At 45.7% G+C, this 24,803-nt stretch overlaps 1 protein-coding gene across 5 annotated transcripts; it reads right to left on the bottom strand.

Annotated features, from left to right (window-relative positions):
- Nucleotides 1-1,608: 1,608 nt before the first annotated feature.
- Nucleotides 1,609-24,732, bottom strand: Xrcc6 (X-ray repair cross complementing 6). Of its 5 annotated transcripts, none has more exons than XM_075960100.1 (13): nt 24,661-24,732; nt 23,974-24,062; nt 21,767-21,879; nt 18,489-18,627; nt 17,999-18,253; nt 14,598-14,781; nt 12,802-12,988; nt 10,372-10,540; nt 8,907-9,068; nt 7,238-7,367; nt 4,973-5,073; nt 3,474-3,587; nt 1,609-1,935 (listed from the first exon to the last, which is right to left on the bottom strand). In XM_075960100.1, the coding sequence occupies exons 2-13, from the start codon at nt 24,047-24,049 to the stop codon at nt 1,745-1,747; spliced, it is 1,821 nt and encodes a 606-aa protein (XP_075816215.1). In that variant the 5' UTR covers nt 24,050-24,062; nt 24,661-24,732; the 3' UTR covers nt 1,609-1,744. The 5 variants fall into 5 exon arrangements, with proteins under 5 accessions (XP_075816215.1, XP_075816213.1, XP_075816214.1 ...); XM_075960098.1 differs by having other exon boundaries at nt 10,321-10,540; nt 24,661-24,730; XM_075960099.1 differs by having other exon boundaries at nt 24,541-24,667.
- Nucleotides 24,733-24,803: the final 71 nt, after the last annotated feature.

Below are 24,803 nucleotides of genomic sequence, written 5' to 3'. Positions count from 1 at the left end.
GGGACTAGCACTTGACTGCTCTTCCAGAGAACCTGGGTTCAATTCCCAGCACCCACATGGTGGCTCACAACTGTCTAACTCCAGTTTCCAACACTCACAAACATGCAGACAAAATACCAAATCATATAAAGGTAAAAATAATATTAAAAATTTCTGTCCCAGCCGGGCGGTGGTGGCACACGCCTTTAATCCCAGCACTCGGGAGGCAGAGGCAGGCGGATCTCTGAGTTCCAGGCCAGCCTGGTCTACAAGAGCTAGTTCCAGGACAGGAACCAAAAGCTACGGAGAAACCCTGTCTCGAAAAACAAACAAAAAAAAATTTCTGTCCCCACTTGTTCTATATAGCAGGATTTCCTAACACAAGTTGGTTGGTTGCAGGCAGCCTGGCAGGCGTCCGCACACTAGATGGCAGTAACAGTCTACCTTCTCTCCCAACCAGAAATGGAGCCATTAACCAGTGGGCCCTGGGAGTTGAAAGTCAGGCACATGAAGAGTTGGCAACTGAAGTCACTGTCACTTCTGCCTCTTGCGCTTTACACCTCTATCACACAAACAGGACTTTAGTTGAGATCTAACAGTGTGCAGATAACTACCATACAAGTCAGAAGAGTGAAGACATGATGCTCATCTTTATACAAGTCAGAAGAGTGAAGATAGACAGACGATGCTCATCTTTATACAAGTCAGAAGAGTGAAGACAGACAGATGATGCTCATCTTTATACAAGTCAGAAGAGTGAAGACAGACAGATGATGCTCATCTTTATACAAGTCAGAAGAGTGAAGACAGACAGATGATGCTCATCTTTATACAAGTCAGAAGAGTGAAGACAGACAGATGATGCTCATCTTTATACAAGTCAGAAGAGTGAAGACAGACAGATGATGCTCATCTTTATACAAGTCAGAAGAGTGAAGACAGACAGATGATGCTCATCTTTATACAAGTCAGAAGAGTGAAGACAGACAGATGATGCTCATCTTTATACAAGTCAGAAGAGTGAAGACAGACAGATGATGCTCATCTTCCTCAGTCTGGTTGCACAGGAAGCCCACTGCTAAGGACCTGTTCACCTACCGGGCCAGTTATCCCAAGCAGGGTATTTGTGGATTCGGGTTTCAGGGAGTTCTGTCTTTGTAAATTCTTTTGTTAATATGAATCCAAAAGGAGTTCTGTATTTTACCTGCAAATATATATGTTCACTGTGTGCTTAGTGCCCATGGAGATCAGAAAGGGTATTGGGTCCCTAGAAGTGGAGTTATAGATGGTTGTGTATATATATATATATATATATATATATATATATATATATATATATATATATATATATATATGGGCTGGGAAACAAACTTGGGTCCTCTGTAAGAGCAACAAGTGTCCTTAACTGCTGAGCCATCTCTCCAGCCCCAGCATCATACATTTAAAGAGAACAGGTAGGAAGACATGGAAATACAATCTTCCTAAGGCTTGTCACTCTTCCCCGACCTCCTGTTTGTTTCCACTTGATATGTACATCCGGAGGGGGGAGGAATTAAGCTAAGAGACAACTAGAGTAACCTCTGGATTTGAGGCAGCTACTTCCCCGTTCATATTGAACAATACACAGTATAAAGTTAGAGCTCTTTATACATATAGTAGCGTAAGGCACAGCACAGCGGAGTAGGAGGGCCACAATCCATGATAAAGTCCCTTGCATTTCTATCAGGCAGCTCTTTGCAGCTTGGCGAGACACAGCAACTGGTCTTCACTTCTGGAAGTGTCTGGTGAGAGCGTCTAGCAGTTCCTGCTTCTTCGGTCCACTCTTGAGCCCATAGGCTTTGCAGACCTCCTTCAGTGTAGGCACAGTGAGCTTGCCCAGTGTGCCCTTGGCACAATGGGCCTTCAGCTCTTCTTCTGATAACTCCACCTTAATCTTTTTACTGGGAAAACCTTCATCTAGAGAAAAGGCAGGAATCAACAACCTAGAAATTCTTCCAGTGGTACCCTAGCAACGTGGCACAGGACCGTCCTAGGATGCGGATGCAGTTGACCACTTGCCATCTGCTAATCTAGTGCAGATGCTCATTCTGTGTGGGCCCTATCACTTTTTCTTTTTTCTGGAACACAGCATAGCAATAGACTGCTTGCCTAGTATGCTTAAGGCCCTGGTTTCAATGTCAGCAAATCCAAGGTGTAAGAAAATAACCATTTAAGTTCTGAGGCACCAGGCAATAAAGACAGGGCGAGTGACAAATTTACTGGTAAACCAGACAATGTCTGACGCAACCTCTAGGGAATGACAGGAGTCAGTTCTGAAGCAAAATGGAGCAATCAGGATGGCCACCAATCTGATCTCTTGCCACTCCTGTCGTCATGGGTCTACTGGGCAACGAGGATTAAATATGGCTTTACTTTGCCAAAGACAGCCAAAAGGATTAGAACCTAAGCCAGAACCATTCCAAAATGGCGACAGTGTATCTGGTGCTTCTCTACAAACGTGAGCCTCATAGTAAAGGAAATCTGTAAGGAAAATGGTCAGTGCCAGGAGCAGACAACAGGGGGAGCCAAAGAGACTACACTCGCAACTGGAGGGCTACACATCAAAGCAGGACATATATTCTCTTTACCATTGTCTTTGCAGAAACTTAGATAATTAGGGGCCAGAGCGATGGCTAAGCACTTAAGAGCACTAGCTGTTCCTCCAGAGGTCGTAAGTTCAATTCCCAGTACCCACATGGTACCTCACAACTGTCTATAACTGTAGTCCCATGGAATCTGATGCTCTCTCTTCTGGTGTGCAGATGTACAGATAAAACATCATATAAAACACATAAATAAATCGTACCAAATTAGATAATGGGCGTAAAGTACAAGATTGTTAAGAGCATAGAAGCCAGTGTGGTGATCCATGCCTGTAATCCCAGCACCCAGAAAGAGAAGTCGGGGTTTCCTGGACTTGAGGGTCAGCCTGAACTACAAACACCCTGTCGCAAAGCAAAACAACTAAAGAACATATAAAAACAGACTCATTTCTTCCTAGATGGAGTATAAATGTCACTTTTTTGGAGGCTGTGTATCCCAGGTCCTCCTGTCATTCCTGAGTGCTGGGTCTATAGGCCTGTGCCACCACATCCAGCTATTGATGCAATTCTTATCACATGTGTACCAGTGCATGTCTTTGTAGAGGCCAGAGAAGGATGTTGGGTGTCCTCATCTATAGCTCTCCACCTTATTCCCTTGATATATGGACTTGTCCCTATCTGCCCCATACTGCCCCACTACCCCATGTACATAGATTCCTGAAAAGGCTGGGATGAAGCTCAATGACAATGCTTACTTGGGAGATGTGAGGTCCTCGCTGACCCCTATACACTCATTATGCCCCCAGAAATGAAGAGAAAAGTAAGAAAGCCAGTTATGTCTGTGATAGGACCATAAAGACCACAAGGAAACCTTTGAAAGGAGCATGCCGTACATCAAGTTGCAGCCCTCACCTTGTTTTCTCTTGGCAGTTTTGCTCTCGGGGTCATAACCTGGGGGGTAGACAAGTTCTTTAAACTCATCTACCAGGGAACCCAGTCTTTTCTTCATGGTTTCAACCTTGGGCACTAGAAAATCAAAACAACAGGGTGTTCATGTGAGTCACACGCATTCCAGTGGCCTGTCCATTCCAGTTCTGTGGGAAACACGAGAGCACTGAGTCAGGTGACCAAGAAAACACGGACTAGATCCTTCTGGCATCCTCCATGCCTAGCATCCTCAGTATTGTGATGGACCATTCTATGACCTCCTTAGATTCCCAAGTCTTGAAAAATGCCAGTTCCTTATTTAAATGGCATAGTGCCTTCATATATCCTACACACTCTCTCTTGCACTTGGAGGGAACTGAGGATACGGGAGTGGTCCTTCCTCACAGGCTGCTGAACTGAAAGACTGTCTTCTGCTAGACAATCCCCACAATCACGCCTGCTTTTAGTAAGAGCTATTTTGTCTGATGTAAGACACTTCAGAGAATTAGGACACTAAGCAGGCCAAACTAATTGTTCTGGTGCTTTTAACTGTCACGAGGACCTTCATTAAGTCCAATCTACTTCCAGTGACCATTCACTTCCCTGTCACAGCCTGCATCCTCATAAACACTATCAAGAAGGGGTCTAAGAGCAGGACGGTGGCAGCGCATGCTTTTAATCCCAGCATTTGGGAGGCAGAGGCACAGATCTCTGTGAGTTCAAGATCAGCCTGGTCTGCAAGAGCTAATTCCAGGGCAGCCTCCAAAGCTACAGAGAAACCCTGTCTCAAAAAACCAACAACAACAAAAAAAGGGGGTGGGGGGGTCCTGATAGCAAGGCCTGAGAGAAAAGCAGCAAGTATAGCGGTTCAGGGCGAGGGAAGGACTCTGTTTCCTAATGTATCCACTACTGACTGCTCTGAGAAACCAACCACCCCTTTCTCTGGAAAGTAAGGGCAGCAGAAGCCCCCGCTTCAGAACTATGGATATTAACTGAGTCAGCAGGCAGGACAACAGTGACTGCCACACTGCAGGCCTCAGTAAATGTTATCAGCATTAACTTTCACCACACAGACATGGGGTGGCCTAGTTAGTTCAGAGTCAGGTCTCAGGAGCCTGGCACTCTTTCCTCCTGTCAGCGCAGAGCTAGCCAAATCTGTTCCAGGCAGTCTAAGGTGACCTAGAAAACCTCTCAAGCAGAGACGGTCTGAATGAAGAGGCTTGGAGATGGCTAGAAAAACGCTTCAGATCACTGGTCAGAGGGTCAAAAGCAAAAGCTGTCTTCCTTTGTGCTTCCCCCAGCACACACACACACCAGCACCACTTGCTACTGGACAGGTCGAGGCTGCCAACTGAAATTTAAAGAAAGATCTCACCTAAGGATGTAGCTCACCAAACAAAGCAGAAGACTGCCTCCCTGCAATGTATAAGACCCGGATTCAATCCCCAGCACCGACAACCAACAACAAAAAGCACATTCCTTACGTGTCAGATCTACTACTTGTTCAGACTCCATCATATCCAGAGCGAGGGCCTCCAGGTTCCGGAAGTGCTGCTGCAGCACAGGGTTCTCAAAACTGTCACTCCTGTTCAAACAACATCGGAACACAAGAGCTTTCAGGAAGGAACTAAATAATCAGCAGAGACAGCACGGGTCTAAGGCCAGTTCACAAGTAAATCAACTTCTCTCTCCAGTTCTCAATTTATCATTGGATACTGGACCATTAACTGCAAAGCAAACCTGGCCACTTGCCTGTCACTAGAAGCTTCAGGCAAAGATAAGAATAGAGAAAACAGAATGATTAAAGAGAGAAGAAATGAAGGACAACGGGACGGAGAGGGAAGAAATGGAACGTGTTTTCTGTGTACAGAGCAGCACAGGAGATAAGTGTTTGAACCCTGAGCCACATACACGGAGCTGAAACCCGGTCTCTACGCTTTTCTGTTGGATGAGACTGAAAGGGGAGCCTACTGGCCTGTAGCCTGTTTCATCTGCAAAGTAGGCATAAAACTAACCTTTCAGGATTGCGCTAACAACCACACACACACACACACAAGAATAGGCATCTGCAGACATCACAGGAGACTGCAGAGGTCAAAGGTGTCAGATCCCTTGGCGCTGGAGTTACAGGTGGTTGTGAGGCACCTGACATAGGTGCTGGGAATCAAATTCCAGTCCTTTGCAAAAGCAGTAGATGCTCTTAACCACTGAGCCATCTTTAGCCCCCCCTTTCAGGTTTCTTAAGGAGAAAAAAGGACAGGGTTGAGGTGTAGCTAAGAGAAGAGGACTTGCCTCATGCTGGAGACCCCAGATTCAATTCAGCATCAAATATTAACAAAAATAATTGATAGAATGTTGGCACTGATGTTAACACATGGTACTTTATTGTTCTTGATGTGTGTTTGTGTAAGACATGCCCTGAGATCAAACCCGAGCCTTGTACAGGCTAGGAAAGTGCATCCCCAGCCCTACATGGTGGATTCTTAGTGCTCCCATTTTCTAGGAAAGGACTATAACAGGAAGTTACAGCTGCAGGAGAAAGGCATCTTTTTGTTTTTGTTTGTTTGTATTGTTGTTGTTTTTTTGAGACAGAGTTTTATATATCCCAAGCTGGCCTCAAACTGTTGCACAGTAAACCCTACAATGAAAGGTATCATTTGCCCACAAGTAGAAGTAGATGCAAAGATAGAATGTGAAAAACTCAAGCTTGATGGCAAAAACAACAACAACAACAACGCCGGGTGGTGGCGCACACCTTTAATTCAAGCACTTGGGAAGCAGAGGCAGGTGGATCTCTGTGAATTTGAGGCCTGACTGATCTACAGAGAGTGTTCCAGGACAGGCTCCAAAGCTACAGAGAAACCCTATCTCAAAAAACAAAGAAACAAACAAACTGACTTTAAAATAGACTATAAGCTAAGCGTGATGATGTATGCCACCAGTTTCAACACTTGGGCCACTCTGGGCTAGACAGCAAGACAATGTCTCAAAAACTTAAAGCTAAGATCTTGATAAGCATGTCTCCTAAGAGGACATACACATGGCCAAGAAATACACGAGATGTTCGTTCAACTGTCGTTTTCATTAGGGAAATATAGATGAGGCTACATGAGTTATCACATCTCTCAAAAAATGAAAGACGCGGCTGGGGATGTGGCTCAGCTGAGTGTGAGACTAGTCAGCATGAAGCCCTGGGTTCAATTCCCAACACCAAAACCAGGCATGGAGGCCCCTGCTTGTAACCCCAGTGCTGGGGTGGAGAAGGCAAGATCGGAAGCTCCAGTTCTTCCACAGCTACATAGGCTACATAGCAGAAGGAGTACCGCAAATTTGAGGCTAGCCTGGGCTACATAGCAATTTCTAGGCCCACCTGAGTTAGAGTAAGAGCCCATCTAAAACAAACAAGAAACCAAGTAAACACATGCCACTCTTTTCTAACTTGTGAAACCTCTAGCCTTTTTTTTTTTTTTCCAGACAGGGTTTCTCTGTAGCTTTGGAGCCTGTCCTGGAACTAGCTCTTGTAGATCAGACTGGCCTCAAACTCACAGAGATCCACCTGCCTCTGTCTCCCAAGTGCTGGGATTAAAAGCCCATGTACTTTTTAAATTCTTGGTGACAAATAATGATTTCTTGTTTTTGACTACCTGAAGAAGAACCACGCCCTCTTAGTCTATGTCTAACCCGAATTTCTAACACGGTCCAACTCAGTAGAGCACCAGAAGAAAGCCCAAGGCTGACCCAGCGCTCACCTGTATGTGAAGCGGAGCTTATGAACAATGGCCTTCATCTTTTCTATCTGCTCGGGGTTGGCTATCACCTTCTCAGTAAAGGGCACCTTCCGTTTGTCATCAGCAAAGGGGAGGAAGACAAGCTGGAAGCCTGAGGAAGGAAAACAGGTCTTCTGAGGTTTGACTTAAGTGGTGTGGCTGTTTGTCTCTGAGCCCTGTGATGCTGCAGCTGGGGGTTATAAGTCCAGTTCCTCCTTTATCAGGGGACACCTGTGAAAGTTAGTTGAACAGACTCTCTGGGGATTCATGGGAAACCTGACAGAAGAGGGATGCCACAACAGGGAGCAACAGCCAGGCAGCAACAGTTGGTCCCAGCGTCTAGCTTTTATTATTATTATTTTATTAATCCAGAGTCAGATGGTCCCAGCTTCATCGGGCTCTCCTCTGAGCTACAGCCTTTTTCCATTGTTACTGCAGTTTAAAGCACAGATTAAAGAGATAGGAGTTATCCTGTGGATCCTGGTACAGTCCCTTCATGGTTCTAGAAGGAAAAACCCAGCCACTCTAATCAATACTGCTGCTAGGTAAGGGCCCTTATGGCAGGGCTGAAGGTGTTAAACAAACAAACAAGCCAATTTCTCCCCTCTGCTCTCTAACACACACACACACACACACACACACACACACACACACACACACACAGTGTGTCTACTATTGACAAGGACTTTGAGGTCACTACTGGTTTTGGACAGCCAGCTTATAGCATGAAACAGTGAGAGGTTAAATGAGAGGTTAGGTTACTAAGCAAGCATGTTGATGACCCTGGTTTTGATAGCCCCAAAATAACATGTTGACGTTGGTTCTTATTAGCATGACTAGAGGACTAGATCAGTGACATCTTGTGCTAAGCATAAGCACATGAAATTATCCCAAATATAAAACAACCTTCAAGCCGGGCGGTGGTGGCGCACGCCTTTAATCCCAGCACTCAGGAGGCAGAGGCAGGCGGATCTCTGTGAGTTCGAGACCAGCCTGGTCTACAAGAGCTAGTTCCAGGACAGGCTCCAAAACCACAGAGAAACCCTGTCTCGAAAAACCAAAAAAAAAAAAAACCTTCAAGCAAGAATAGGAAAAGTAAATTCTGTCCCCAAGTTGGCTAGTGGTGGAGATGGATTCAAAACAAAAGAAAGTGAGCTCTCAGATGTACAGCAGAAGACAAAAGTCACAGCTGGGTATGGCGGTGCGTGCTTGTAATGACAGTACTCAGGAGGCAGGGGCGGCAGGAACACAAGTTCAAGATCAGCCTGGGCTATATAGTGAGACTATGCACAGAGGGGCTAAAAAGGAAAGCAAGTCTGACTTCAGTTTATCCATGTCGTCTCCACACACCACTGCCCTGGCAATTACACCAAGTACTAAGGGGAACAAGAGACTTTCAGTAAAGGAAAACGTCAACAGAGAAGCCCTGAAACAACGTGCAAATACATACAGTGGAGCCCGTCCTGAGGCCTGACAACCTGTGACTGCACACTGTTGCCATCTACGGTGGCCTTGCCTGTGAGGACATCACATCCACATACAAAACCTTAAAATCGCACATTCCCAGGCCTGATTATCGGGGACTCTGTGCTTCAGACCCCTTATGGGATCCCAAAGCACACAGAAGGCTCAGGGGCTCTCTGCCACGCACCTGCTGGAGTCACCTGAATATTCTGATCGTCCAGTTCCTCTTCCTGTGGCACCAAAGCCACAAAATATGGGGGGATGTTTTTTCGGGGTGTGTATCTACACACGGCTATGACCTCCTTCTCCAGACACTTGGTGAGCAGAGCACTGAACAAGGTTGAGCTGCCTGGAAAACAAACAGCACAGGGGCCTGCGTCCCAAAGCACTCTCCTCTCCCACCTCATTCCCCAGCATCATAACCACAGTCTCTTTTGATTTTTTTTTGTTTTTTTTTTTTGAGTCAGGATTTCTCTGTGTAGCTCCAACTGTCCTGGAACTCACTCTGTAGACCAGGCTGGCCTGGAATTCAGAGATTTGCCTGCCTCTGCTTCCCAGAGTGCTGGGATTAAAGGCATTAAAAGAGTGTGCCAACACACCCAGCCATAAAATTTTGTTCATTTTCTTTACTGGGCCATGATACCTCAGTAAGGAAAAGGTGAGAGAAAGTAGAAGTCGAAGGGACAGAGAAACAGAAAGAAAAGCAATCAAGATTGGGGGTTCAAATACTGCATTGGGAGTATGACTCATTGCCATCTCATTGCACCAATGTTAGGCTGATGTTAGGCATGAGCTTCTAGTACTAACGGAAGCCACTCAGGTATTGATGAGCTCCTTGTGAAATGCTCAAGTACAGATAAGGGCAAAGGTCATATCACCTAGAACTGCCCACAGTTAAAGCAGAGGAATGTCCTGGGTTCAGTTTTCGCTCTATTATTTGGTCCCTCTTTTAATTCCATAGGATGAAAGCTTTAAAAAAAATTCCAGCCGGGTGGTGTTGGTCCACGTCTTTAATTTCAGCACTTGGGCGGCAGAGGCAGGTGGATCTCTATGAGTTCGAGGCCAGTCTGGTCTATAGTATGAGTCCCAGGACAGTCAGAGCTGTCTCAAAAAAAACACACACAAAAACAACAAACAACAAAACCCTCAAATTGTGGTCTGGAAAGATGGCTCAGAGATGACTGTCTAGAGAGATAACTGCTCTTCCAGAGGACCCGGGTTCAGTTTCCAGCACCCACATGGCAGGTCACAGCTGTTTGTAACCCCAGAGAACCCGACCTCCATGGCAAAACACCAATGCACGTAAAAACAAAACAAAAACCCAAAACTCAAATTCCATAGCCCTCCCCCTGGATTTTTTACAATACATGGCAGTATTGAAGAAATTTAACTTTGCTCAGTCCCCATTTCCAGAACAGAAACATGCAACATTACCTTGGTTTTCCCAAACATGAGACATTTTTAAAATACCCATTCATATCTCTTATACGTGTCCAAGCAGCATCCACTTAGGAAACGCAGTGACAGTGGTGGGTTATTCCTTGGTCTACCGTTTACCAGGGACTCCTCTGGGTACATGAACAGGAAGCCCATGTACTCACCGTTTACCAGGGACTCCTCTGGGTACACGAACAGGAAGCCCATGTACTCACCGTTTACCAGGGACTCCTCTGGGTACACGAACAGGGAGGGTCTCAGGTAGTGGTGCTTCTTCAGCATTACCAAGGGCTTAAAGCCCATGAGGATCAAACCTGGCTCATCAAACCGCTTCAGCTCCTCTGTTTCCTCTTTCTCTAGCACAATCTGACGACTCCCATATGTCTGGATGGGAATAACAAGGGCCACCAAAGAGCTATGTAGAGACACATTTACAGCCACCAAACATCAGCAAGTTAAAATTAGCTCTGTGGGGCCTGGAGAGATGGCTCAGCAGGTCAGAGCACTTGCTGTGCAGCTGTGAGGACATGTTTACATCCCTGGCACCCCGTAACACCAGATGTGCCTGGAACCCCACAGCTGGGTTAGGGGAGGAGACAGGAGGATCTCGAGGTTTGCGGCCTACCAACCTGGCGAAGGAAATAAGCTTTGGTTCAGCGAGAGACCGTATCTCACGGGAATAAGGAGGCCAGAGCAGAATAACCAATGGCCTCTGGCCTCTGCATGAGTGCACAGTGCACAGATGTGTACACACACAGAGACCAGCTTTCTTCAAGGAAAGCATGCTCCTCATACAACCCCCAGGTAATTTATATGTGCCATCTAACTTGTCTTCTGTAGCAGTCCTGGGACGTAGGCTGTTTAACAGGAGCAGCAGGGATGGCTCAATGTCAAGTGCCTGCCTAGCAACCAGGAGGCTCTGAGTTGGATCTAAAGTAAAACAAGCAAAACAACAACAAAAACGCGTTTAACAGACAACTGAACTGAAGGTCAATAGCTGGGCACATGCTCCAGATTATACAACTACAGTGGTCTTTCTCCCTGCCTTTCCAAAAACAGGGTTTCTCCGTGTAGCCCTGGCTGTCCTGAAACTTGTTCTTCAGACCAGGCTGACCTCAAGCTCACAGTTCTGACTGTCTTTATTAAAGGCACCACCGCCTGGCTGACGGTGAACTTTAAATCTGTATCTTTCTTGTGCCAAAGGCCATGATCCTCAGAAATTGTTTTTTCTCTTATTTAATTATTATTTATTGAGCTCCCAGGCCTATCCATGACTCACAACAGATACACAAACCAAGGACTGTGGAAACAGCTCAGTGGGGAAAGCACTTGTTTCACAGGACTTTATGGGACGAAAGGTCCCACATCAGGTCCTGGATTGAGTTCTGGTGGGGAGACGGGGAGGCAGCAGGAAACACCTGCTGGGCAGTGGGCACAGGCCTTTAAAATGACCCTTCTGATTTATCTATTAATAAAGAAACTCAGTGGTCAAACGACTGCTACCCAATAAGACAACATGACAGTCTAGTTACAAATAAAAAGAGAATGTTTTATACTTTCTATCCTTCAAACAGCATGGAGACCTTCTGGTGTGAACTTTATACTTCAGAAAAAAACGTGTGCATAATGGGTTGAATAAAAATACTTAACTAGTCAGTCAGTTAGGACCTGCAGGTATACAAAAGTCTGATCATCTCCCACATTTTATATAGTTAATGTGTTCAATCAGTCATGGTGATGCACACCTTTAGTTACAGCAGTGGGGAGGCAGAGGCAAGTGGATCTCTGAGCTCAAGGCCAGCTTGGTCTGCAAAATAGTAAAAGGATGTGTTAATTTTCAGTATCACATCCTTCTAAAGAACATACACCAGAGAAAGACAAAAAGAGAGAAGGCGCTGGACCTGATCTTTCATGCTCAGAAAAGCAGGGTACATTCATCGGGCAAAGCAAAATAATTCAGCAAAAATAAATTCTCACCCTTAAACAGTCCACTGCACCTGCAAACCCTAACTCCTCAACGCCTGGGATTAACCGCAAAGCACTTCCTGTTGCTGTACTTAAACAGTTATAGCAGTGTGTTCTGAGCAATCAGGGCCAAAATTCCCACCCACCAACACCTGTCCTGTCCTATTCAGCTTTCTGCCCTCACAGACCCACGTGCTACGGTTGCAAGGTCAGCGGCTTCCTGTCTTAACAACTTATCTAGAAAGATGCAGGTGAAGAGTGACCTAGCTGGTCAGGCTACTCAAAGTGTTCCCTTCCTGTTTTTTTATCTTTTCTCCCCAAGACAGGGTCTCTATAGCCCTGGCTGTCCAGGAACTCACTCTGTAGACCACACCAAGCCGGTCTTGAACTCACAGAGATCCAACTGCCTCTGCCTCCAGAGTGCTGGGATTAAAGTCACGTGCCACCATGCCTGTTCCTGCTATGGACAATCACCACGTCTGGTGCAGGCAGAGGTCAGAAGAAGGGGTCTAAGCTCCTGGAACTGAAGTTATGGATGGTTGTAAGCCACCATGTTGATGCTGGGAACGGAACCTGGGTCCTCCGCAAGAACAGCAAGTGCTCTCTTGACTGCTGAGCCATCCCGGCCCCCACCTCCTGTCAGTCCTGGAACAGAAGACTGAGTAAGGTTAGCCACCTACCTGAGACCGCTTGGTATCACTAGGCAGGAGCAGACTGCCTGTGTTTACATTAAAAGTCCTAGTCTTGGTTTTCACGGGCTCATTTGTTTCTCGATAGAGCCTCACTGGAAAAGGCTTGTTAGCTTTCTGGATCAAGTTATAGACGCCCACCATGAGCGCTACATCTTTACCAAGCTTGAACTTTAACCTGAGGGAGGAGAAAAAAAGAAACATTGAACTTTCCCATGTAAAATGTTTTCACAGCAGCCAAGTTTCAATTTGTTTTATTCTTTCCAATAATGTCTTAAAGCCGGGCGGTGGTGGCGCACGCCTTTAATCCCAGCACTCGGGAGGCAAAGGCAGGCAGATCTCTGTGAGTTCGAGACCAGCCTGGTCTACAAGAGCGAGTGCCAGGACAGGCTCCAAAACCACAGAGAAACCCTGTCTTGAAAAACCACACACACAAAAAAAAAAAACAATAATGTCTTAAAATGCAGACTCTAAACAGAATATAGTACTGGGTGTGGTAGCAAGAATTTAATCCCAGCAGTTGAGGGACTAAGACAGTAAAATTGTCATGAGTTCAAGGCCAGCATAGGGAACATACCAAATACCAGGCGAGTCAGGTCTAAATACAAGACTCTGTCCAAAATATAAAAACAAATAAATAGAGGCTGGAGAGATGGCTCAGAGGTTAAGAGCATTGCCTGCTCTTCCAAAGGTCCTGAGTTCAATTCCCAGCAACCACATGATGGCTCACAACCATCTGTAATGAGGTCTGGTGGCTTTCAGGCATACATGCAGACAGAATATTGTATACATAAAAAAAAAAAACTAGCAGTGGTGGCGCATGCCTTTAATCCCAGCACTTGGGAGGCAGAGGCAGGCGGATCTCTGTGAGTTTGAGGCCAGCCTGGTCTACAAGAGCTAGCTCCAGGACAGGTACCAGAGCTACAGAGAAGCCTTGTCTCCAAAAGAAAAAAAAGAAATCAAAATAAAGCTAGGTGTTCTGGCCCATGGCTTTAATCCCCGAGGCAGGGATTAAATCTGCTCAGGAAGCAGAGGCAGGAACAGGAGGATCTCTCAGTTTGAGGTCAGCCTGTTCTGTAGAGCAAGTTCCAAGCAGCCAAGGCTACACAAAGAAATCATGTCTTAAATGAATGAATAAAAAAATACATAAGTAATAATAAAGGGCTCAGGTCATAAGGCTTGGCATCAGGCACCTTTATCTGGTGAGCTATCTCACTGGCTTAATAATAATATAATTTTGACAATGATAACTATCATCCAGGGGCTGAAGATACAGCTCAGTGTTTAAGAGCACTTGCTGTACTTCCAGAGGACCTGAGTTCGACTCTCAGCATCCACACTGGGTGGCTCATAACTATCTATAACTCCAGCTCCAAGGGATCCAGTGCTTCTTGCCTACATGGGCACCCACACAAACATATAACTTAAAATAAACAAATACATAACATCTGTTAAGCTTCTTTGTGTGTGTGTGTTAGATGTTTTTTACTTACTCTTTACAACACATAACCTCATGAGGCAGATGTTCGTGCCATCTGCCATCTACAGAGATCAGACACGGTACTAAAGAGTGTAGCAGAGGACACAGACATCAAGGAAAGGGAAGGCCGCATTACTGTGCAGACTCACAGTACCATCTCCAGCCAAAGAAGAAACAGGTCTCGTTATCCCGCGGTAAAGCAGGTGGAGGAACAGCATGGCAGCGGCGCAGGTGCGGGAGTCAAACCTGAGCACTGTTTGCGGTGCGTTAGAGAAGGATGGGCAGCTCACACAGGCTGGGTGCCCACCTGGACAGTACTCGCTTTCTGGTTTCCTTGGCTCGAACCTTCCTTAGCAGATCTTCCAGCTTGCCTGATTCCTCAAAGTGAACCCCGAGGTCCTCACCCTCAGCTATGCTGATGATGTCTCTGTAGAACAAGGATATGTCAAAGCCCCCACGTTTCTTCAGATGCATCAAGTCAAGGAAGACGCCTGAGGTAAGAACAGAGCAAACAGGGAAACCAAGTACAGCAGATGAGAATTACCACTCTGTGTTCACACAGACCTCACTATGTAGCCCTGGCTGCCTGAGACTCCTAACAAGGCTCCTGCCTCTGTGACCCCACACCCCTCCCAGAGTGCTAGGATGATGGGGCGGTACCTGGTGAAAAGTTTTTCTTAAAAAAGAGCTCCACACATTAACCACTAAATCATCTCCCATGTTCTACAAAGCAATGTTAAGTCAGCATGATGGCTCACTGGGTAAAAGAACTTGCCACCAAGCCTGACGACCTGAGTTCAATCCTAGGACCTACACACTGGAAGGAGAAAACTGACTCCTGCACATTGTCCTTTGACCTTCACAGACTGCAAAGTGACATCCACGTGCCCACACACAGATATGTAAAATAAATACATGCAATTTTTTCTTTATCTTTTTTTTATATTTTTATTTATTTATTTATTATGTATACAATATTCTTTCTGCGTGTAACCCTGAAGGTCAGAAGAGGGCACCAGACCTCATCACAGATGGTTGTGAGCCACCATGTGGTTGCTGGGAATTGAACTCAGGACCTTTGGAAGAGCAGGCAATGCTCTTAACCTCTGAGCCATCTCTCTAGCCCCCTCTTTATCTTTTTTTAAGACAGGGTCTGTCTCTGTGTAGCCCTGGCTGTCCTGGAACTTACTCTGTAGCCCAGGCTGGCCTTGAACTTCTAGAGATCTGCCTCTGCTTCCCAATTGCTGGGATTAAAGGTGTGTGCCACCACTACCTGGCATAAATGCAATTTAAAAAATCTCATCTATCTATCTATCTATCTATCTATCTATCTATCTATCTATCTATTGTGGGGGTAGTTGAGACAGGGTCTTAATATGTAGCTCTGACTGACCTGGAACTAACTCTGTAGTCGAAGCTGACCTGGAATTCACAGAGATCATCTGCCTCTGTCTTCCCAGTGGTGAGATCAAAGGTGCACCGCCATACCCAGCTAAGTTTGGTTTTTTTGGGGATTGAGGGTGAGGACTTAAATTTCTGTTTTAAAAAGAGATGGTGTCAGGAAAGATGTGGTGATATATGTATGGATAATCCTAAATCTTGGAAGACAGAGGCAGGAGAAACGTAACAGGTTGTAAGTCACTAGGTCTACATGGCAAGTTCCAGGCTAGTCAAGGATACACAGTGAGACCCTATCTCCAGAAAGAGAAATATTCGAAAGATCATGTCTGTAACAAACATGCAAATAATCCCAGCACTTGTGGGGCTAAGGCAGAAAGACTGCTGTGAGTTTGAGGCTACACTGGGCCACATACTGAGCTTTAGGTCACAGAGAATTTATGTAGTCTTTTCTTTCTTTATTTCTTTTCTTTTTTTTGATCTTGGAAATACAGAAAAGCTAGTTGGGCAATGGTGGCACATGCCTTTAATCCCAGCACTCAGGAAGCAGAGGCAAATGGATCTCTGTGAGTTCAAGGTTAGTCAGGGATATACAGAAAAACCTGGTCTCGAAAAAACAAATATACATGAATTTATATATATTTAGTATATTTATTACACACACACATCAGCCAAGGGCAGTGGTGGAGCGTGCCTGCAATCCCAGCACTTGAGAGGTAGGTCAGGATTAGGTTATCCTCAGCTCCACAGCAATTCCCGACCAGCCTGAGTGAAAATTGAGAACCTGTATCTATCAAACAAGCAGGCAGATAGTGCTTGGTGTCCTGCAGTACAGCCTGGTCAGAAATTCCTAGATTATGCAGCCCTCCTGCCTCAGGCTCCCTAGCAGCTGAAGCTGTGGGATGTAACACTGTGCCAAACTCAAGCATCTATTTTCAGTTCAATCCAAATGGGTTTCGTTTGCTGGATTGTTTTTTAGCTTAGGTCTCACTCTGTAGCCCAGGCTGGACTCATATTCCTCTTGCCTCAGTCTTCAAAGTGCTGGGATTTTGGCCATGCATAAGCAGGTACAGCCAAATATCCTTTACTCTTTTTTTGAAGGATGTACTTATATGTTATCTGTATTTTGTTTGCGTGTTTCTGTACTTCATGCATGCAGTAACCAAAAAGGCCAGAAGAGGGCGTCGGATCCCCTGGAACTGGAGACAGTTGTTAGGCACCTTGTGGGTGCAGACAATGGAGGTCAAGTCCTCTGGAAGACCAGCCAGTGCTCTTAACTACTGAGCTATCTCTCCAGCCTAAGCCACACATCCTTCAAATGCCTCCCTAGGCTAGGCATGACAGTGCACACCGGGAATAATACCACTTGGGAGGCTACGGCAGGATTGCCTGCTTGAGGCCTGCCTGGCTACACAGCAAGTTCTAGACCAGCATGGGCTATATAACAAAAATATACAAACTCTAGATTGACTATTAACATTATCAGGACCTAAAGAAAGTGGCTATGCCTATCAGCTGTCATAACTACTTCAAACAACACTCAAATCATTATCATTCCTAGCAGCACTGATGTCAAGACAAGTGTGCCCTGCTAGAGACCTTGAGCTAGCAGGCAAGACTATTTAGGCCACACTGCTGTGACCCCCGTTTTACTTTACTCTTTCATTTGGCTCTGGATGGCAAAAGCAAATGCTTAATCTCAACTATAAAGAAAATAAGTTAGGAGTCATTTAAAAAGAATAAGAAGGGCTGGGGAGATGGCTCAGCTTTGATGGCTCAGAGGTTGCTCTCCCAGTTGTCTAACTCTAGTTCCAGGGGCTACAATGCCCTCTTCAAGCCTCTACAGGCACCAGGCACGAAAGTGGTATGCAAACATCTATACAAGCACACATACATATTCATACATACAAAAATCTTAAATTAATTAATTAAATTTAAAAAAAATTAAAATATACATTCCTTTGGGGCTGGAGAGACAGATGCACAGATATGCATGTATTCAAAAAAACCCACATACATAAAATAAATAAAATTAAAGAAAAAAAGCAAATAAGGAAGCAAGACTGGAGAGATGGTTCGGGAGTGAAGAGCACTGGCTGTTCTTGCAGTCGACCTGAGTTCAATTTCCAGCAACACATGGCTGCACACAACCATCTGTAACCCCCGTGCTAGGGGATGTGATGCCTCTTCCAGCCTCCACAGAGTCTTGGATGCATATGGTGCATGTAACTACTTATAGGCATATACATACAGATAAAAACAAATATTTTTAAAGTAATAACAAAATAAAAGGATGAGGAAAATGCCCACCGGTGTCACGGAGATCACCAGCTTTGGTCCTGGCCCGGCTGGCTTTGGCACTGTCGTTGCTGTGAGGATCATCTTCATTGGTGAACAGCATGACCCTCTTATGACTCATCTTGACCTGGACATCGCTGAAGAGGTTGGCACAGACCCAGAGCACTTCACTCAAGGAGTAGTCAGATCCATGGCCAATTGTGTCTTGGAAATGCTTTTTTCCCTGTTGTCCCTTAAACTGGTCAAGCTCTAACACACGTTTAGCACCTGGTAAGAGGCAGAGTCAAAGTGGGCAAAGAAATAAGGCCGTGAGCACCACCTTCACCACATACTAACAGAGGCCTCCTCATTCGACCGCTATGGAACTAGTGTGGCAGGGACTTTCTGTGAAGAAAGCAAGTTCCCAGCCAAGGGTAAAGCTGCTTCCTCTCCAGAGCCCTCTTTCTTTCAGCTTAGTGAAGTTCCCACATGAAGGAAACCATTTTCTTTTAATATTACTGACCTGGGTTATCCAAATCTTGTAAGACATAAATATTTTTGAAATTCACTGAATTTTTGTCTTTCTCGGTACCGTAGAACACCACTCCCAAGAGATCTCGGTCGCTGCTTATGATCTTACTGGTGTACACACTCTGGATACACTGAGAAAATAAAAATTCTGAGTGTTTACTAAGCTTCTGTCAGAGCCAGGCGCAGTAAGCACTTAGAGTTTACGAGCTGAGGAATGGAACTCGGTCAAGAGGGTGCCTGCCTGGCATGCACAAAGCCGGAGGCTGGATATCAAGTGCCGCATAAACCAGGCATGGTGGCACGTCTGTAACCCAGCACATGGAAGGTGAGGCTGGAGGCCCTCAGAGTGGCCCATCGCGGCGGGTTTTATGCAGGGCTGGTGACTGAACTCCTGACTTTATGCATGGTAGACATGGATTCTACCAACGGAGTGTCTGGTTTTCATTCCACATGTCATACCCATCGAGAGCAGAACTACCGAACCCACAGCAATCCGAGGTCTGTATCTCCGAGGAACTATTACATACCAGCTGCATGCTTTCACATTCTTTTTAAGACTTTATTTTAGACAGGGCAGTGGTGGTGAACACCTTTAATCCCAGCAGGCTAATCTCTGTGAATTCAAGACCAGCTTGGTCTACACAGAGAGATCCAGGACAGTCAAGGCTACATAAAAATACACTGTCTTGAAAAAACAAAACAAAAAAAAAGATGATATTTTATTTTATTGGTTTTTTGAGACAGGGTCTCTCTACATAGCCCTGCCTGTCCTGGAACTCACTATGTAAACTAGGTTGGCTTTGAATTCAGAGAGATCCGCCTGCCTCCTGAGTGCTGGGAATAAAAGGGTACACCACCGTGCCTGGCCCCTTTCAGCACTCTTAACAGCAGCTTACTCAAGTCCTTTGTCCCCAGCCCCCTTTTAGAGACAGGACCTCATGAAGCCCAGGCTGGCATGGAATTTGAATATGTAGCCAAGGATAACCTTGAACCTCTAATTCTCTTGCTTTTATCTCCCAGATGCTGGAAATATTGGTACACATCACCAACTCAGGGTCTTCCACATGTTAGGCAATCACTCTCCCAATTGATCTATATCCCTAGGCCTCTTCTGCCCATTTTAAGACTGTATTGTAAATGTTTACTACAAATAATTTTCAACTCTCAGGTTTCACCTGCAAAAAGATATGTGTATGTGTGTCTATCTGTGGTGGAGGTGGTGGAGGAAAAAGAGGAGGAGGAGGTGGTGGTGGTGGTGGTGGTGGTGGTGGTGGTGAGGGTGGTGGTGGTGGTGGTGGTGAGGGTGGTGGTGGTGGTGGTGGTGAGGGTGGTGGTGGTGAGGGTGGTGGTGGTGAGGGTGGAGGTGAAGGAGGAAGAAGAGGAAGAGGAGAAGGTGATGGAGGTGAAGGAGGAGGAGGAGGTGGTGGTGGAGATGGTGGAGGTGAAGGAGGAAAAAGAGGAGGTAGTGGTGGAGGTGAAAGAGGAAGAAGAGGAAGAGGAGGAGGTGGTGGTGGTGGAGGAAGAAGAGGAGGAAGTGGTGGTGGTGGAGGAAGTGAAGGAGGAAGTGGTGGTGTTTGTGGTTATGGTAATACTGGGGATTAAACTTTGGTCTCAACCACTGAGCCAGTCTCAAAAGGACCTTATCCACACTAGAACAGCAACACTTGACTTTACAATCCAACTCCAAGGAGAACCCACTCTACCTTCTCCAAGCTCACTCAGAAGGTGGAAGCCACTATCCTAGAGTACCCCGAATAAAATGGAGGGTGTCCTCCAACTCTCATCAGATGCAAGTACAGGTGACCATCTAAGAGGACTATCCGCCATCAACATACAAACTTTTAAACGTGGTGTTTGTGGGGGTGAAGAAACGGCTCAGCAGTTAAAAGCACTGGCTACTCTTCAAGAGACTCAGTTTCTATTCCCAGCACCCACATGGTGCCTCACAACTGTAACTCCAGGTCTGGGAATCTGAAGTCCTTTTTGTTATCTTCTGGTATCAAGCATACAAACACAGACATACCTGAACATAAAACACCCATATTCACAAAATAAACAAAATTTTAATTAAACAAAATTTTAAAATAAATAAAAATGGCATGTGCTGGGTATGGTGGGACATATTTATAGTACCAGTACGTGGGAGATGGAGAAAGGATTTAAGGTTAACCTTGGGTGCAAAGCAAATTTTAAGGCCACCCTAAGCTACATGAGACATCAACTTAAAAAAGGAATACTAGGTAGGGTAGGGCTGGAGAGATGGCTCAGAGGTTAAGAGCACACATTGTTCTTGCAGAAGACCCAAGTTCAATTTCCAGCACCCATATTAGACAGCTCACAACTGCCTGGAACTCCAGCTCCAGGTGATATGATAACCCCTGACCTTCTACACACACACAGTATTAAAATTTAAAAATATACAGGCAGTGGTGGCACAGGCCTTTAATCTCAACATTCAGGAGGCAGAGGTAGGCAGAGGTATAAGTTCGAGGCCATCGTGGAATACAGAGCAAGTTCCAGAATAGCCAGGGCTACACAGAGAAACCCTGTCTTGAAAAACAAGACAATTTAAAGCGGCACTAATTTTCCTTTTCCTTCCTTTTTTTTTTTTTTTTATTTTTTGAGACAGGGTTTCTCCGTAGCTTTTGGTTCCTGTCCTGGAACTAGCTCTTGTAGACCAGGCTGGCCTCGAACTCACAGAGATCCGCCTGCCTCTGCCTCCCGAGTGCTGGGATTAAAGGCGTGCGCCACCACCGCCCGGCTTCCTTTTCCTTCTTGGCAGAATCTCAGGATGTCACCCTAGCTGCCTTTGAAGACATGCTTTTCCTACTGCAGTCTCCAACATGCAGATTACAGGCGTATGTCATCATTCCCAGACCTTTCTTGGGGGGATGGGTGCAAAATAAGCAGGATTCTCATCAAAAAGGAGATTCTGGAACTCACATGAGGACTGTGGATGAGTAACAGTCTGATAGGACTGGGACCAGTATGGGTCCTCCAGGCTTAAGCCAGCCAGTTAGGAGACAATGGCTAGTCCCTCCCTAGGGTTCTGACCTGATTACCACAGAGCACCTTACCCACCCACATTCTGTGACACGGGCTTCTTCCTGTTTTTTGAGACAGAGTCTCACTATACAGCCCTTAGTTATCCTAGAACTAGAACTAGCTATATAGACCTGGCCAGCCTCTGCCTCCCGAGTACTGAGATACAAGGCATGCACCATCACACCCACCCTCGATTTTATGAGTCCATTAACAAGGAAGTCTTACCTGGATGGTCATATCAAAAGGTGTGACTTCATCTTCACCCTGAGATTCAAACATAGCCCTGGAGGCATCAACCAGAAAAATCAAGCTATCTCTTCCTGAATATTTATATTCTCCTATGGGGAAACAAATGACAGAAAATGTTAGCCTTTTGCATCATACTTAATATGCTTATCACTCATACAAAACAAAGAGCTCCGTAAAACAAAAGGACAGTCGGACAATTACTATACAGTGAACACACTTAACACGGGTCCTGCCAAGTGCCCTTACTCCTCCCTTTGTTCTTCCTTTGTCTCCCCAGAGGAAACCACTCTCTTGATTGTCTTGGCTTTCATTCCCTTGTTTTTCTTTAAAACACGTGTGAGGGCCTGGGTCCAATCTCCAATACCAAAGTACATGCACTACACATAAAAAATTCATATAAGGGGGCTGGAGAGATGGCTCAGTGGTTAAGAGCATTGCCTGCTCTTCCAAAGGTCCTGAGTTCAATTCCCAGCAACCACATGGTGGCTCACAACCATCTGTAAAGAGGTCTAGCGCCCTCTTCTGGCCTTCAGGCATATACACAGAATATTGCATACATAATAAATAAATAAATAAATAAATACTTAAAAAAAATTCATATAAGTAGCTGGGCGGTGTTGGCACACACCTTTGATCCCAGCCCTTGGGAAGCAGAAGCAGGTGGATCTCTGAGTTTGATGCCAGCCAGGTCTACAGAATGAGTTCCAATACAGCCATGGTTACACAGAGAAAGCTTGTCTCAAAAAAAAAAAATTAAGAAAAAGGAAAAAAATTCATCTAAGTATGTATCTTGAATCATTAGTCTTGAATTCTTATTTTTAATTACTTTAAACAATTATTTACTAAATGTATTCATTTTATTTTATGTGTGGATGATTAACTTTCATGTATGTATGTAAACAATGTGCATGGTTAGTTTCCTCTTGGAGGTCAGAAGAGGGCATCAGATCCCTGGAAATAAGAGCTGTAGAGGATTGTGAACCACCATGTGGGTAATGGGAATGAACCCAGATCCACTGGAAGCGCAGCCAGTGCTCTTAACCACTGAGCCTTCTCTCCAGCCCCTGGGAGTTTCTTATACCTTTTTCTTTCTTTCTTTCTTTCTTTCTTTTGTTTTTCCGAGACAGGGTTTCTCTGTCCAGCTCTTATCCATTTCTAAGGATGAGGGAGGTTTCATAGCAAGCCTTGACGTCGGGCTCTGGTTCCTAGGTAAGAGGCAGGAGGAAAGGCGAAGAGCAGGATTGTGTAGCCACCAAGTCCACTTCATGTAAACTCACTTCCCAGGGCTCATATGGAGCTCAAAGTCAATGTCAGTTGCACAGTGAATGTGAAGTCAGCCTGGTCTACATGAAACCACATCTCAAAAATAAACAGCTGGACAGTGGTGGTACACCCCTTTAAGTCTACAACTCGGGAGACAGAGGCAGGTGAATCTCTGAGCTTGAGACTAGTCTGGTCTACAGAGCAAATTCCAGGACAGTCAGGGCTATGCAGAGAAACCCTGTCTTGAAATTAAAACAATAAATAAATAAATGATAAGCAAACAGGGCCAGACAGGTCTCTCAGTGGTTAAGAACACTTGCTGCCCTCTTGCAGACGACGCAGGTCCACTTTGCTGCACCCACATGGAAACTTCAGTTCAGGAAATCCAGCTGCCTCTTCTGACTCCTTTTTACATCCAGACATGCACATGATGCACACATACACATAAAATAAAAAAAAATTTTAAAAACCAAAATATTGCCAGGCAGTGGTGGCACACACCTTTAATCCCAGTACTAGGGAGGCAGTAGCAGGTGGATCTCTGTGAGTTTGAGACCAGCCTGGTATACAGAGTGAGTTCCAGGACAGCTAGGTCTGTTATGCAAAACACCCTGTCTGGCGGAGAGGGGGAAATATGTAAATAAAGTGACAAAGATTACCGTGCATAGAATCATTGATTAGAGATTAATAAAAAAAATCTATTAGTGACTAGTAAAAAATGAAGAGTTAGGAATGAATGTTCACAGATTGGAACAGGATCTGAACAGCTCTGCAAAACCCAAAGCGGGTAAATATTTTAGATTATCTGAGGAGAAAAGGAAGAGCGATCGGACAGCAAAGTGCTTCCAGTAAAAAAAAAAAAAGGACACAGGAAAAGTCTTTCTTCCACGCAAACCACACTACGTGATGAAGCCACTTACCACCGGAGTCAGGGCTCTCCTCCTCTTCTTCCTCTTCCTCGCCCTCGGTTTTGTAATAGGTTTCCCACCCTGACATGTTGGTTTGCTCACTAGGTGAGATAAATTATGAACAACAAATAAATTTAAACAGAAAAAAATACCGAGGAAGGTAGCCCTGAGATAGAGCGCTTGCCTACCATGTGTGCCAGGTCTTGTGCTACAAAAAAATAAATAAAAGAAAGTCAACTTCTAGGTTCTTTCTAGATCTGCTCAAAACGCTCGGGTCACTGTTGAGGAATATGAATGAGGGCTCCTGCTACCTTGAGAGCTCTCGGTGGGAGGGAGCAGAGGAAATGAGCGTGGGGATCATTCCAGCAAGCTGCAGGACCAAAGTGGTTGGCGGTGGGGGGCGGGGTATAACGGAGCGGCCCAGACCTAAAGGTCGCACCGCTAACTGCACCGCGACGGTACTTGGTGTACTGGCTGCAACAATCGTCTTCATTTTCCTCCCACGTCTCCACCAACCCTCAGCCAGGGACTCCCGATGGAGTCTCAACCACACCCAGGGGAAAAAGGAGCGGGACCCACAGTGTGTCTCTTCGGACCGGTGCTGCTCTGCTGTGAAACAAGGGGCCGCGCGACACTGAGCGGACGTGCAGGGCCACAGCAGGGTGCACCCAACACTTACAGCACAGCCGACCTACCTACCTTTGCTGCAGGTGAGCGAGCCGAGGGGACAGAAGGCGGGCCACACGTCCGCGCGGGCTCCGGCTCTCTCTCCCAATCAACGACGAATACGTCACCACGCACGACACGCCCTTCTGCCCGTCAAGTGGACACGCCCATCCCCA

Source organism: Microtus pennsylvanicus, chromosome 2 (assembly GCF_037038515.1).
Source record: "Microtus pennsylvanicus isolate mMicPen1 chromosome 2, mMicPen1.hap1, whole genome shotgun sequence".
NCBI classification, from domain to species: Eukaryota; Metazoa; Chordata; class Mammalia; order Rodentia; family Cricetidae; genus Microtus; species Microtus pennsylvanicus.
The sequence above is the reverse complement of the archived record's forward strand: the minus strand, read 5'-3'. Positions and strand labels throughout refer to the sequence as shown.